The 15,899-nt window shown below is 42.3% G+C and overlaps 2 protein-coding genes across 2 annotated transcripts; one reads left to right on the top strand and one right to left on the bottom strand.

Moving 5' to 3' along the window:
* Positions 1-647: 647 nt before the first annotated feature.
* LOC142954760 (uncharacterized) lies at positions 648-6,090 on the bottom strand. The gene is made up of 10 exons (XM_076095975.1): positions 5,546-6,090; positions 5,281-5,316; positions 3,277-3,591; positions 2,892-2,954; positions 2,749-2,784; positions 2,590-2,644; positions 2,116-2,194; positions 1,972-2,038; positions 1,738-1,886; positions 648-1,633 (listed from the first exon to the last, which is right to left on the bottom strand). Exons 1-10 carry the CDS (start codon positions 6,050-6,052, stop codon positions 1,264-1,266), a joined length of 1,677 nt encoding a protein of 558 aa, XP_075952090.1. The 5' UTR covers positions 6,053-6,090; the 3' UTR covers positions 648-1,263.
* A 5,442-nt stretch (positions 6,091-11,532) lies between these two features.
* Positions 11,533-14,668, top strand: LOC142955008 (potassium channel subfamily K member 15-like). The gene is made up of 2 exons (XM_076096390.1): positions 11,533-11,815; positions 13,527-14,668. The coding sequence occupies exons 1-2, from the start codon at positions 11,533-11,535 to the stop codon at positions 14,441-14,443; spliced, it is 1,200 nt and encodes a 399-aa protein (XP_075952505.1). The 3' UTR covers positions 14,444-14,668.
* The last annotated feature ends 1,231 nt before the right edge of the window (positions 14,669-15,899 follow it).

The following is a 15,899-nucleotide window of genomic DNA, read 5'->3' on the forward strand; positions in this document are numbered from 1 at the left end:
CCCACAATCCTTTGCACAGCAGATATATGAGCAAGAGGATTCAAGGTCGAGGTGTAATGACAAGGTAGTAGGTCCTAATTAAATGCATACTGCATAGTTTGTAAAGCTGCAGTATGTACAAAAAGAATGCAACTTGTAACACAGCTCAGAGCAGTTCTTGGTTGTAAGGTGTCACATGACATCCAGTTAGACCAATGGCAATTGGTCTAGGCTGTTGCAGCACCGCCAATATAATTAGCTGCTCAGGAGACGTATAATATGTAATCTTACGTCTGAAAGGTGGAGAAACCTGGTGAGGGGAAGACATAAATATTTCTAAAACCAAATCCTTTATCAGGATTAATACATGAAAAAAAAGTTTATCCCTGCTCCTAAATCATTAGGTCACTTTACTGCAGTTAAGCAGAAACAAGTCCCCCAAACACAGAACTGATGGTAGAATCTACCTTCTCTTTCAGGTACTACCAGTACACAACCACTGTTTGACATTGTTTTTTGCTATCTGTATTTTAGTGTTATGTGAATCTAATCCTAGTAAAATGCATAATGCTACTACTTTAGGAACAAATGCAAGGGTGAGAGATCAGGAAAACAGGATGTGACCCTACAGATATGAAAACAGAATTCATCAGACAATAGAATCGGACAATTGTTTACAGTTTATTAACCACAAACTGGTGAGCAATTCCTTCAAATTCATTTGCCCTACTTATCCACACCCTGACAGAAGCCCTTTTATTACAATTTACCTTTTTACAGGTCAGAATATTGCTTATTTTTCTTTGTGAAATTCAAGATTAAAGAGAGAGAGAGAGAGAGAATGAAACTGAATAAAACAAGAATAAAACAAGAATAGAAGTCCAGAAACCTAATTGTGAGAATTAAAGTAAACAAAATAATTTGCATACATAATTGCACAATAAACCACTGCATAGACTACTGAGGAAGATCAGCCAGTATTTGCATCGGTCTCTACATCGCTGGATAATAATGAATCATCACTGCCCCCTGTCTAGTCTGCCTTTGCAGCTTTGAATCTCTGTGACATTCTCTTCAGGGCTGGATATTTAATCTGCACAAGGCGTGTCCCAAATCCAAACTACAAACTAGAAAAAAAAACATGTTTGTGTCTATTTGTGAAGCGGTCTGATTGACAACCAATATCATGTATCGAATCATTTCCTCTTCCTGTATCTGTGACGATCTGTATGCCGTACATGCTGTATAGTAAGAGTATACATTAGCAGATTATGCTGTCTCAGCTTAATTTTCTCCATCCTGGCTTTCGTCTTCATTGTACAGACTCACACGATTCAGGTCGAGCTCACAAGCCTCTTTCCTGCCTTCCATTCCCTGCTGTGACCATGTCGTTTGAATCTTCTTGGGGCACCATACAAACTCCTCTTTACGGTCATAGCGAAAATAGGCAAACTTGATGAGACTCCTGCGTTCTCTCTTATCGAGGACGGCGAACACAAAGTAGTTGAGAACACTGATCTTGACATCTGGGAGTTGCCCGTGGACGAGCGTCTCCTCCAGGAAGAAGCGGACCAGGGGGGCTTGATAGTGACGGTACCCAAGGGTTCCCAGGCACTTCAGGATGCGGGTGATGCGCAGGTTGTTATGCAATCGGCTGTCCAATGACAAACAGTAAAAAGGCAAAAAAAAAGAAAAAGAAAGACGTTTCTTAGATGCTTTTGTTACTTCTAGTGAACAATTTGTTTGATTAAAAATCACCTGTTGAGGTTGTTGAATCGGTCTCTCCAGTTAAATGCTCTCTTGACTTCTCCGGTTTCTTCGTCACACAACTCGATACCGTAGAAGTCCAACATGAGCTTGTACGACTTCACCAGGTTCGCCTTCGCGGTGTCGCTTTGACAAAACTCCTGAAGAAGAAAAGGAGACCACCTTGTCAGAATATGTGAAGAATTTCTTTTTGAGATTTGAACTCGCTAGCTCTTAGCAGTTTACCGTTATTTCTTCTTTTGTCAGTGTACTGGCCTCATAGTTCATCCCTGGTTCCTGCAGTGGGAACAACCTTTGAGAGAGACAAATTACTGGTATGAACAGGAAGTAATCATTTTAAATTACACCTGTGATTATAGAGTAACTTACCACTGAATGTAGGAGTGTACAGACTCCAGGCTGTTATACTGGCCATACCAGTCTGTGTGGAAACCGCCTATATAGACACCTGATGACAAATACAAAGAACCACAAGGAAATCCATTAGTAGATAGATGTTGGAATAGTTTTACAGATTGAGATGAATCCAGACCAGATGTTCCTGCTGTACAAGATTATGTTTTGTCTTTCCTTACTTTTCTATCGTCATCATTGCTGCTCTCTAGTGAAATACCAAACTGTTTTACTTCTTCAATGCTCTAAAAGTTATTCAAATGTAACAACGTGAGATGCTCACAGACTTGTCCTGTGATGAGTGGGGACATGCAGACACCACAGCTTGAATTAATCCTTATTCTTAGTTTAAAAAGACTTGGTTTTTCAGATGCAGATTTATAATGCAGGACACTTGATTTGACAAATGTAGAGCTTGCTTGAGTCATGTGCTTGTAACTGCCGGCCTACCGTCAGGTACTGAGCACTTCACTCCGAGGTAGAACTGCAGATTAGGCTTGGCGTCCTACTCAACAGAAAAGAGAGTTGCACTTACATTTTTTAAATCTCAGAAATAACCACGTCATATGATAAGTCACAGAGACACACAATCACCATTTGTGTACTTACAGATACTTGATTCCTGCGTTGCTGCCTGACCGGAGACTGTAGGGAAAGATAAAAGAAAAACAATTACACATGGGACAGTGTGTGTGTGTGTGTGTGTGTGTGTGTGTGTGTGTGTGTGTGTGTGTGTGTGTGTGTGTACTTACAGGGTAGTCATGCCTGTAGTTCTGCATGTCTTTTGCGGCGTTTTCAAATCTGTCGAACATGTACTGGTACACAGAAAATAAACGAAGGTCAGTTCAGTTTAAACTCAAGACATTCAATGGTTATAGGAGGCCTAACAATGAACACTGCAGTAAATATTGCCAAGTCACCTTTGCCCCCCCCCCAAAAAAAGTGTTTAATAAACAGTCTTAAAATGACAGTGAAGTAATACCCCACATGAGTAGAAGGAGATTATATTATATATAAAACAGATTACATATAAAACTAAATAAGGTCACAATTAGATCAATAAAGACGCATCAAACAGGAAGTGATACCAGTGCAGGCCTAAAATTAGAAAAAGCAGCAGGCCTCTGGTTCACTCACATTATACACTGCTGGTCGTTTGGTCCTCGTGACCTTTCCCCTCTGAGGCTCCTCGGTCTCCCATGTCGAGTCATAACCACAGTACAACTCGTCCGTGGGTTCAACTCGATACTCGTCGCCGTCAAACTCATCGCCGTCTTCCTCAAACCTCGGCCGCTTGCAGGTGAGCTCCCGGTGGGAGTCCGCGGTCCTCTCTCTGCAGGCAGCCTCATGTTGACCCTCAGGGCTGTGAGACTCCTCGTCCTGGTCTGAGAAACGTCTCTCCGTAGGTCTGTCTTCGGCGTTTACTCCGAGCTCCCCTTGGCTTCCGGTGTCCTTTCGCCAGGGTATGCGTAAAAATAAATATTCGCATATAGGATTGAATATTCTTTTCGTGAAGCGCCAACAGAAACACAGTGTGCGCCGAACCCACCCATACGCAGAATAAAGCAGGTTGAAGTTAAACATGGCCATGAAGAGCCGGACGAGCAGTTTGACTAAGTAACACAGCAGCGACACACTCTTCATCTGTCCACGGGTGGACGAGCTGTAGCTAGTTTCACTTTCATTTTCTCTGAACTTCTCTTTGCGTAAAACAGAAACTTTGTGGACATCTGACTAACACCCACCAGCGGCAGGTTCAGGCTGCTGGCTTATGGGAGAAATGGCTACAGTGAAATAAACAGAAATACTTAGAGACGTATCCATGTCTTATTGTTGGTATTTTGCTGGTTAACGTGTGAAAAGTGAATGCTTTAAACCAGAGGTCTTCAACAGGGGGTCCGCGAAATTTTTGGTTGATTAGACAATTACATTTTTTTTTTCTCTAAACATGAATCTGTCCATTATTTGAATAGTTCAGTATTGTTATTGTATGCAAGATAACAGGTATGTTTATGCATGGCAGTGGCACTAATAGGCCATCACTCATTTTTGTTTCCACATTTATGTTTAAAATGAAAACATCAGTTTGAATAGCTTGTATGCATGATTATCATGCAATTGACAGACAATGTTGATATTGGCATTGGTATCAGCTGACAAGGTATGTTTATAAAAGGCAGTGGCAAGGCCACCCTACTCACTGTACCATGCACATGTTTAAAATAAAAACATGAATATATGAACCTGTGTATTGTTTGAATAGCTTAGTATTGAATGCACAATAAAGAGGTATGTTTATACATGGCACTAGGCCCAGTTTAATATAAAACACAATTTTATACAATATATATAGTCGGGGGTCCCTGCTCCATCTCTCTATCAGTTTGGGGGTCCTTGGCCTGTAAAACGTTGAAGACCCCTGCTTTAAACGTTACAGACGTTAAGAGCCGTTACGTAACAGAGACGTCCAAATAACTTTCACAAGTCTAAAACAGGGAGGACATCAGGAGGGCTGGTCTCACTGACAGAGGTAACGAGTACTGGGACTCAAGCAACACTCAAATCTGAGCACACATCTTTGTATTAAATGGGAACAAGCGAAAAGTAGCAGGACAAAGGGTTCAACAATTAGCCTTAATGCGGAACACTTGTCAACCACTTGAGCCTGTGTGGCTGAACATCAAGAGAAGGCAGTCAGGAAGCACGAAGCAGCACAATGACAGTACACAAAATACTGCAAAATACTGTCGATAATGAAACCTCGTATAAAGTATTAACAGGGCGACTGTGGTTAAGTGGAGAGCAGGGCCGTCCTTCAATCAGAGGATCGGCGGTTCGTTCCCCGGCTCATGTCGATGTGTCCTTGAGCAAGACACTTAACCCCAAAAATTGCCATAGCTGTGCCTACGGTATAGAAATGTGATAGAATCTGAATTGTAAATCGCTTTGGATTATAATGTGTAACCTTACGTCTGAAAGGTGGAGAAACCTGGTGAGGGGAAGACATAAATATTTCTAGAACCAAATCCTTTATTGCACTTACATTTTTTACATTTACAGTTCTTACATTTTTTAAATCTCAGAAATAACCACGTCATATGATAAGTCACATAGACACACAATCACCATTTGTGTACTTACAGAAAATGTGTTCCTGCGTTGCTGCCTGACCGGAGACTGTAGGGAAAGATAAAAGAAAAACACTTAAAAAGTGTTTAATAAACAGTCTTAAAATGACAGTGAAGTAATACCCCACATGAGTAGAAGGAGATTATATTATATATAAAACAGATTACATATAAAACTAAATAAGGTCACAATTAGATCAATAAAGACGCATCAAACAGGAAGTGATACCAGTGCAGGCCTAAAACTAGAAAAAGCAGCAGGCCTCTGGTTCACTCACATTATACACTGCTGGTCGTTTGGTCCTCGTGACCTTTCCCCTCTGAGGCTCCTCGGTCTCCCATCTCGAGTCATAACCACAGTACAACTCGTCCGTGGGTTCAACTCGATACTCGTCACTGTCAAACTCATCGTCGTCTTCCTCAAACCTCGGCCGCTTGCAGGTGAGCTCCCGGTGGGAGTCCGCGGTCCTCTCTCTGCAGGCAGCCTCATGTTGACCCTCAGGGCTGTGAGACTCCTCGTCCTGGTCTGAGAAACGTCTCTCCGTAGGTCTGTCTTCGGCGTTTACTCCGAGCTCCCCTTGGCTTCCGGTGTCCTTTCGCCAGGGTATGCGTAAAAATAAATATTCGGATATAGGATTGAATATTCTTTTCGTGAAGCGCCAACAGAAACACAGTGTGCGCCGAACCCACCCATACGCAGAATAAAGCAGGTTGAAGTTAAACATGGCCATGAAGAGCCGGACGAGCAGTTTGACTAAGTAACACAGCAGCGACACACTCTTCATCTGTCCACGGGTGGACGAGCTGTAGCTAGTTTCACTTTCATTTCCTCTGAACTTCTCTTTGCGTAAAACAGAAACTTTGTGGACATCTGACTAACACCCACCAGCGGCAGGTTCAGGCTGCTGGCTTATGGGAGAAATGGCTACAGTGAAATAAACAGAAATACTTAGAGACGTATCCATGTCTTATTGTTGGTATTTTGATGGTTAACATGTGTGAAAAGTGAATGCTTTAAACTTTACAGACGTTAAGAGCTGTATTCCAGTTGTTTAGCAACATAAACAGCTGCCACGCTGTAGTTATTCTACTTCAATGCTGTTAAAACATATATATATATATATATATATATATGTATATATATATATATATATATGTATATATACTGTATATATATAATATATATGTATGTATATATAATATATATATGTATGTGTGTATGTGTATATATATATATTTATGTGTGTATATTTGTATATATGTGTATCTATACTGTATATGTGTGTATATATATATCAAAACACTCCGAAGGGGTGGATCCACAACAGCGCTCTCTGATGTAACCTTTCACCTTTCACCTTTCCTTCCCTTGCTACCTGTTCTTGACATGAAAAAGGTCTCTGACCGAAAGCTCGCTTTATAAAAAGATTTTTGCACAATTTTGAATTTTCTCCCCATTAAGCTTAATAATCAATAGTTCCAGCTCCTCAGCTCAGTCTGATACCGGGTGAACGGTGTTCTTATCTCTTCTCAGGCAACATTCAAAAGCACCGTCATTTCCTGATGAAAAATCATTGTCGTTATGTCATTTCAGCAGGACAGTCATTGCAAACACAAGAGGTATGTTTTAAACCTCGAGAAATATGAGCGTTCATGAGCTCATTCCTCTGTCACTGTGAAACTTACCTTAAAGCTCCGTTCATTTACACATGCATCATTTTGTAATTATAATGTGGGCCTAAGCAAGGCATTTTATTGAGATATATTTGGATAATTCAAGAATATGTTAATGACTTACAATATTTAAAATCATTTTGAAAACATCCTTTAATGTATAAAAAGGTTAGTTTTCAAGGATGAGGTTTTGAACCCCTTAAATTATGTAAACAAACTATTGAAAATACCTTTATATATTACAAGCCATCAAAATGAACCCCACATTTGAGGTGAAGCCATGAATTTGCTCGTTAAATGATACACAATACACAAAAAAAGGGTTACTTGTCCTTTTGTCATTTATCAAGGAATATATCTTTTTTTTAATTAATCCTTTTTTCAAATTCACGGATAAAAGAAAGGATCTCTGGCTAGCCATACAAAACTCCTTGATTTAGATATTTGGTGTATTTTCAGGGGTACATTTAGAACTACATCTTGTTGTTACAGTACATGAGTCCACACTGTCAGGAAAATCACATATGAGCCTTCCAAATGTTGTTTAAACACAGATTTGTATTATTTAAATTGATTATCTGTGTGCATGTACACCTACTACTTGGGTCTCATTTATGGAAAGTAAAAAAAAATAGACTTCAGCGGCTCTAGTTGTATTTGAGTCTGAACATGTTTTCTAATTGTCCCTCTATCACTTATGCAACAATTACGTGAGTGTTCTGACCTTTGGTAAGTGCTTATCATTTAATTAGAAAAGAGCATAAAACTGCAAGGGGCCTGTATGTCATTGCCTCTTTTCCATCTGGGCTAATATTTAAATGTGAAACTTTACATTATCCAGCCGTCCAATACGATATCAAAATAATACATCTGTTCACCATAACAAGATTTTTTTGTAAAAGACATTCAATGTGGTCCACTCACCAGGACATTCACAGGAAGAAATGACCCTGGTGCCAAAACACAGACCTCTATGACCTCAAACAGTAAATGTCACTATGACTATAATTCAAAACACACAAAGGCTGCAGTCAGCTACAATTTACTGTCATTTGAGAAAACAGTGATGCACATGAAAAAATAAATACAGCACTCCATCTTCACACCAGGTTCCTCAAGCTGAAAGAGGCCCCTCTCCCTTAAGGTGACGGAGACTAATGGAAGACCACGTCCATGCCCTTTTGGCTAATAAGGCTCAAAGGACTGCTCACATTAGCTGCAAAGTTCAAGCCTGTTTCCCTCTATGACACAAATGACTTGACACCCAAAAGATACTCGCCTGCAAGCTCACATAAAGCCTTTTTTAATTCATTTTTTATTAAATAGGCTTTGAAAAGATGCTGCGTTTTTGTATTTAGGACCAAAACAGACAAGAGTCTCTGTAATATATGATCATCATAACGACCGTAATCTCCACTGTCACCCGCTGTTATCAGTGTAAAGATAGTATCATGTTTGCAGTATATTCCCCCGCCTCATTTTCTACGGGAATAGCACTTGGACATGATGAGTGTCTCGACTACATGTCAGTGGGCATCCTGCTCTTAATGTCTTCCTGTGGAAGATAAAGGGATGTATGAAATGTCCTGTAGAGCAGAGAGATATGAGATGAGCACATCAGATAATGCAGCATCATTACTTCATGGCTGGAGAGTTGTTTAACCACGGGATTCATATTAAATAAATAGTCCCTTGTCCTTTGCAGTGATTGCACAGTAGCCTATATTGCTGAATGGGGGGGGGGGGGGGGTGCAGCAGGAATGAGTCCGAAAACACGGAAATGAGCATTTTAGCACTTCCGGTTCCCTCGTCATGAAGTCAATGGGGTTTTTTAAATGGGCTTTTGGTTTGATGCCTGAATTTCTTTGGTTAACATAAGCTTAAAGTGATAGTTCATAATTAAAAATACATTTCTTTGCTCTTAGCTGAAGTGCTATCGCCGCCATACAGATGTCTACCTTCTCTCGAATAAAGTCTTGTGGCGCTCAAAGCGCTAAAAAACAACATTTGAAAAACTCAACAGTCTCCTACCAGAAATCATGACTATAGGTTACTCAAGATAATTTCAGAAACAACGCGCTTCGAGCGCCACAAGTCGAGGGCCATAGTCCCGTTACATTTGAGAGGAGACGTCTCCACGGACGATATCTCCAAAACTAGGCAACTCGCATCCAAACAATCTAGATTTATAGCACCGGTAAGAGGAAAAATATGTATTTTTGAATTTGGGCTGAACTGTCCCTTTAAGAGAATTGAATGTTTTGTTCTACAATATAAAATGTGTCAGTAAATACCCCCTCTTGTGCATTTTGAAGCTTTTACGTGTCTTAAAAAAGGCAGTTGCTAACAAGTGGCTAAATGAGACACTAGTCCGCCTTTGGCTTAGTGGTGGTGACACAAGCCCATATCTTTTTTTCTGCATTTATGCGAAGAAAAATCATAATAGTGGTTTCATTGTGAAGGTTATGTTGCTGAACAAAAAAGCTTAACATATATACATATATCAAAATCCAATAGAAAATCCCATTGGCATTTTGTCAAGGCAACCGATGCAATGCTTCTGGGTTCTACAAAATACTTTGTCGCCAATCCTATTGATGTGACTCTTTCTTCTGTGGGTCTATTTGTTTCCTGCAAACGATGTGAAATCTACATAAAGAAGTGATGGTGAATAATACTGCTGTAAGCACCGTGTGTTCTCATTAAGTGGACTTTGGCAAGGCTATTATCTCCCAGGGACTCCTCTCAAAAGGAGTTAATTGCTCTCAGCGCCAGTGGAAAAAATCGAGACTTGTCTGCATGCTACACTGTTAACATCTGCTCGGCAATAGATTCATTTGTATTTACTAAAGCGGGATGAGGTCCATGCGCTGTCTCTGGAAGATAAAAACACAGCGCAGAGATAGCCATATGTTTTCTATGGAATGGAGGCAATAAATGTGGATTCAAATGACAGATCTCGGGCTCTTTACGGCCTGGTTTAGTGCATGAATGGGTCCCACAAATTGGAATGTCTTCCTGAAATAGATGGGAACTTCATGCAAGATATGAAACTGAAATATCTTGCAGCATTGAGCTACAGCAGTCAGCCTATTTTCTGGTTTCTCTGCTGTGACGCTGAGCGAAACAAAGCAGCAGATGCCACCGAGAGCCTCCATGAACCAGGCCTCTGTGTGTCTTCACGGATACAGACACTCAGATGGTCTCTACTGTCGGTCTGTCTTTGCTCCGTCTGTGTGGTGGACTTAGTTAATGACGAAGGCTTGCTGAATCACTCAGGGACTAAGTGTGCGCGATAAAGGTCAGCGCCGCCACCAGGTAATGCTTCATCGCTCAGAGTAATACTTTAGCCGAGCGTTTATTGTGAATACTCCGCACATGAACGCTTCACAGGGCAAAATAATCAAGGGAGTAGAGTCTGGAAAGCACAGCTGTTTCTGCTGTGCTTCTCTGCGGCAGCCACAGCAGACACAACCCGCACACACACACACGCACACACACACACACACACACACACGCACACACACCACAAACACACAGAGACACTCTTGACACTTGTGGATCCCAAACCTCTCCAAACACAGGATCAGTGATTAACAGTTGGTCGAGTCAGCCTGAAAAGTTTGCAGCATAAATACTTTACAACATATGCACAATATTTATATAAAGGGGGACAGAAAGGGACGATAATGGAGAACTAACACATTTTATTTGACTGTGGCTGCCTTGTAAATTTATAGAAAAGGAAAACATTTGTTTGAATTAACAGTGCAAGAGGAGTAAAGTGGTGGAAAAATCTCTCTAGGCTTCTATAGCCAGCTGGCACTGATTTATTTTTGCTTACTGAAGTCCATTAACATTTTTACGCTTTATTTCTTTCTGTAAAAGCTCTCTGCAAATTCATAAGTACTGACAATGCTTGTGTTGAGAATACCAAGAATATAATGTCACGGACACCACGGTCCTTTTAGATGCCCATGCAATCAAATTACTAAATAGTTTTACTTATTTATTTAGTTATTTATGCAATATTTTGTTAAAAACAAAGATGAAGTACAGTACCTTGAAAAACAATTTAGAATTTTTTTTTTCTATTTCACTTTACCAAATTTGACTATTTTGTGTCTGTCCATTATATTAAAGCCAAATAAAATAGGATTTTAATTCCAGTTTTGTAATGCGGGGGGGGGGGGGTTGTTGAATACTTTTGCACGGCACTGTATTGTGTTGTGATGTCACAAAATCGTACTCGTGCATGTACATCTTCAAAGTCAGGGTTTAAGGTGAGCGCAGTTCCCTCTTCTTCGTGCACACTCGTCATTTTGCGCGGTGAGGGTCAACCATCAAAGTGACGTAACAGTAAGCGCAACGCACTTTGCGTGGAGAGGAACGGACTTCTGTAGACCCGGGTCCACGTGTGAGTGAGTTCACCTGGACCCCCCCCCCCCCCCCCCCCCCTCCACCCCCCCCCCCCCCTCCACCCCCCCCCCCACCCCCCCCCCCTCCACCCCCCCCCCCCCCCTCCACCCCCCCCCCCCACCCCCCCCCCTCCACCCCCCACCCCCGCTCCGCGCGCACTCCGGAGTTGAGGATGAAGACGCAGAACATCAGGACCGTCTCTCTCATCCTCTCTATTGTTTGCTACCTACTCATAGGAGCCGCCGTCTTTGACGCGCTGGAGTCGGACAGCGAGAGTTCCAGGAAAAGGGCGCTGGAGCAGAAGCTGGACGAGCTGAAGAAGAAGTTCGGCTTCACGGAGGAGGACTACGGAGCCATCGAAAGACTGGTCCTCCAGTCGGAGCCGCACCGCGCCGGGAGGCAGTGGAAGTTCGCCGGCTCTTTTTATTTTGCCATCACTGTTATCACAACAATTGGTAATTATGATTTCTCTATACCCGCTTCTTATCTGAAAAAAACCAAACATAGGACAAGAAGCGTGTTTGTGTTTGTCCGCTCTGTTTAAAGGTGGAGCCCTGATATAGGGCCCCTAAGGGGCCACTTATTAGAGGAGCAGATTGAAACTTTAAAGGGCTGCGATGCACTGTGAGGTGTTACATGATGCAACATTCAAGTTGTGTGTGATTTTGCAAAGAGGAACTGAACTTTGCCCTTGCCGTTTAACGACTTCCCATCGATTAGCACCTTGTAAACAATGAACGACATCCCAGGGACATTTACGGTCCCTTAAAGGGATATTCCACCCAAAAATCTGTTCTTGTGAAACATTACCCCCAGTAGGGTTGCAAGTTAAAACGTAGTGAACAAAGATTCACACTGGTTACAATGAATTCTAATAGTGACCAGTTTTCACATTGGGTTCAAAATATCAAAACATTATAATTCCTCAAAACTTCTCACACAATATGTTTCGCTTCTCTTCTTTACATGCGTACGTTGGAAAAAAATACACTGTTTCCGTCCTAAACCTCAAACTTGAGAATAGCCACTTGTGACAGTAATATAGTTGTAATACGTTCAGTGTAACAGGGTCCTGAGTGAGGATTGAGATGGTAGGCCTTTTTAATGTAGACCTATTAAGCCACGTTTTGATGAAGATATAACTGGAACAGTGAGCATATGGAGAGTAAAGTACATTATACTAATTTTGATATGTTTCTGTGGACTTTTCAATACTTTTTCCCACAGAGAACTGGTCACAGTCTCTGTGCTGTATAGATTACGAGATTTATCTCCTTGACTGTTCTTTTGTTTGTTTGTTGCGTAATGCATCTAATGCTAATGGCACAACAGCAGCTGAATTTCCTTTTGAAATACCTGGCAAAATATTGACCCCCAAGAACTTCCGTTCAATTAAATGATCCCGCATGAAATAAGGACACGATGTTCTGATGAGGAGTTCAGATGAATGATGATCAGACTGATCATAAACTGTAAACAGTGTATGGGAATGCAGTTAGTAGTTTGGTGGCGTGATAATGTACTAAACATGGTGTTAAAATGTGCTAGAAAAATCCCTTCTCCAATCAATAAAAGTTGAACAAGTGGGAACATCTGACAGTGTGAGTCCGCTAAAACAGGAACCGCTAGAAGTGAATGGAGGACGGAGCAAATATTGGTAGGACACCAGGTGTAACTTCGCCGCACCATTAGGGTGGGAGACGCTACACATTTCCTACCTTACACTCTTCTTTAAAGCTGCATTCATCACGTTTTGGCCAGTAGGGGGCAGAAAAACATCAAAACACACAGACCGTTGTTAGTCTTTCTCCACCAGCTACAGTTGGTGCTAGCTTTGGAAATGCCTGTCTGGGGAAAAAAACGAGTTTGGTGTTAAACTCTCAGTGATTGTGTCACAATGAGCAGGTTCACATTAAGCAGAGGCGTGTGATGATATGAAAATATTGATTCATGGAGGTTTAACCATGGAAGCAGCTACATGTAATAAATCAAACTTGCTCAGTGTTTAAGACCTACTTTGACACTTGGTGGTGACTGTGAATCCTTCTAGACATTAAACAGTAGTACTCGACATTATGTGACCTGCAATATGCTGTGACTTTGTAGGTTATGGCCACGCTGCTCCACGCACTGACGCTGGCAAGGCCTTCTGTATGTTTTACGCAGTCTTGGGCATCCCTCTGACCCTGGTCATGTTCCAGAGCCTGGGCGAGAGGATCAACACTGTTGTCCGCTACCTCCTGCGCAGAGCCAAGCGGGGCCTGGGTTTACGGAAGACCGAGGTGTCCATGGGGAACATGGTCCTGGTGGGTCTGCTGTCGTGCATGAGCACCCTGGGCATCGGAGCCGCGGCCTTTTCCCACTTCGAGGACTGGACCTTCTTTAATGCCTACTACTACTGCTTCGTCACGCTCACTACCATCGGATTTGGGGACTTTGTGGCCCTGCAGAAGACAAATGCCCTCCAGAAGCGACCACCCTATGTGGCATTCAGCTTCATGTACATCTTGGTGGGGCTGACGGTCATTGGGGCTTTTCTTAACCTGGTGGTCCTGAGGTTTCTCACTGTCAGCACGGAGGAGCCTGACACGAGGCCTGAAGCCGTGGTAGAGGAGCAGGCAACGCAGCCTAAGGACACGCAGGGGGATGGGGAGGTGTCGGGGGAGGAGGAGGAGGCAGAAACTGCTGGTGTCAGCTATAAAGACGACGGCGAAGACGGACACAGCAGCCTGTGCAACCTGAGCCTTCCCATGGAGGCGGGCACCAGCTGTGTGAATCTCCTCGCCTCTCCCCTCGAGGAGCGCAGACATGTTTTATCTGAGCACCCAAAGCTCTCAGAACCCAGCAGACTCAGGGCCTTGTTCTCCTGCGTGTGCTGTGGCCCGGACATTTACGAGAGCCCCTCCCCGCCTCGCAGCGACCAGGCGGGCGGCCACAGCAACCCCGTCTTTTACAACTCCATCTCCTACAGGGTGGACCGTGCCTCTTGCAGCTCCTGCACCGCGTCGTCACAGGCCTCCCCGAGCAGCGTCGCTCTCTGTCTGGGCAAGAACCGTCCTCACACCAGGAGGAAGTCGTTATAACTCTCTGGACCTTTTGACTCAGTGGCCTTTTCTTCTGGACTTTTTATACACACCACAGACCTCTGATTTTCTGCTCGATGGCTTTCGTAGTTGTGAATGTAGCATTGAATGTAGCAATGTAGCATATCATGAAAATGCTTTACAGTTTATAATATATTTTTTCACGTGAACTATTATTGTAAAGAGAAATATGTTAAAGAAAATGATTAAAGTATGTGTTACCCATGTTTTCCACTATTACTGTCTCAAAAAGCCGTGTTATGTAAATCTGCAGGAAATGTGTGTAAATGTCCCTGAGAAAGGTTATCGGCATTCATACTTTAAGGGTCATACTTTCTGCCGTGTTGTCACCTGTGACCTTCAGTTATTTCCACTGTGTAATTATCAGCGTCTCCCGTTAGAAACGTACACTCCGTCGCTCCGGCTGGTTCCCGTGGTAACATTTCCATCCTCATTGCTCAGTGCAGTGGAAAACTGGACACTGACACGTACGGTACAGTGAGCGGTGATTGTCTGAAGGCGGCATCCAGTCCAGGCCGCGTTCTCTGTGATGAATGAGTGTGTCAACAAAGCATGGAATATGAGCAGTCGCACTAGAAAGTCGCAAATTAGAAATGTCTCCAAATGAGTGTTTAATTGCCTTTTTTAGATGTGTGGTTGAATCACACAATGCTATTATTCACACTAGATTCTTAATTCTAACCATGAGACAAGGAAATTGTGAATTTAATCAGACTTTTTAGATTTAAAAAAAACGTTCTTTTTTCGTTTCATGCTACTCAGCCTGTGAAAATGGCCTCTGTGGCTTTGGAGGAGCTTTGTAAGGTCTGAGATAAAAACATGATGACATCATCAGCTGATTACATCATTAGAGTTGACTTGAACTGGGCTTGAGGTTAGAAAATGGGAAAAGGTGGGCATTAATTAACCAGGCAGGGATCAAATCAAAATAATGCTATTGGTTGCATTATTGGAAATGTAGGCTGCGCTGTTTTTGGGGCTAGACGAACAATCAGGAAATCTTGGCATCTTCAGTTTGTGACTTACCTAACGTTCCTGAAATGCAATATTAAAATTGTGTGTCAGTGACCCGTTAAATCTCTGATTTGTAGCTTAGTGTTTAATCTGGCACAAGAGAAAATAAGAAGACTGTTAATTGTTCACAGTTTGATCTCGGGTCTTCAAAACACATTTTAACAGTTGTAGTCATATTTGCAGAATCACATTAACATTTCTTTTCTTTCCACTTAAATCAGCAGGGTAGACACATTGTTGAGAGCAGCAGCTCTCAGGTTCTTGACCTCAATTACAACAACTGTGCTGGTTGTTATTGTAACAATCAAATCACAAACCAATTTACACCTCACATTTGATGCACCGTGAAGAAGAACCAGTGGTTAAGGGACTGTCCATTAACACGAGGAGCCATATTCCTGCATTGTAGGCATCTACATCT

Source organism: Anarhichas minor, unplaced genomic scaffold, assembly GCF_050575085.1.
Source record: "Anarhichas minor isolate MPS153535 unplaced genomic scaffold, ASM5057508v1 ptg000021l, whole genome shotgun sequence".
Classification (NCBI taxonomy): domain Eukaryota; kingdom Metazoa; phylum Chordata; class Actinopteri; order Perciformes; family Anarhichadidae; genus Anarhichas; species Anarhichas minor.

Coding starts and splice junctions, on each gene's coding strand:
- LOC142955008 (XM_076096390.1), top strand. CDS start 11,533: ATGAAGACGCAGAACATCAGGACCGTCTCTCTCATCCTCTCTATTGTT. Junction 11,816..13,526: donor CACTGTTATCACAACAATTG/GTAATTATGATT, acceptor TGTTTTACGCAG/TCTTGGGCATCCCTCTGACC.
- LOC142954760 (XM_076095975.1), bottom strand. CDS start 6,052: ATGAAGAGTGTGTCGCTGCTGTGTTACTTAGTCAAACTGCTCGTCCGG. Junction 5,317..5,545: donor AACGACCAGCAGTGTATAAT/GTGAGTGAACCA, acceptor CTTTCCCTACAG/TCTCCGGTCAGGCAGCAACG. Junction 2,785..2,891: donor ACTACAGGCATGACTACCCT/GTAAGTACACAC, acceptor CTTTCCCTACAG/TCTCCGGTCAGGCAGCAACG.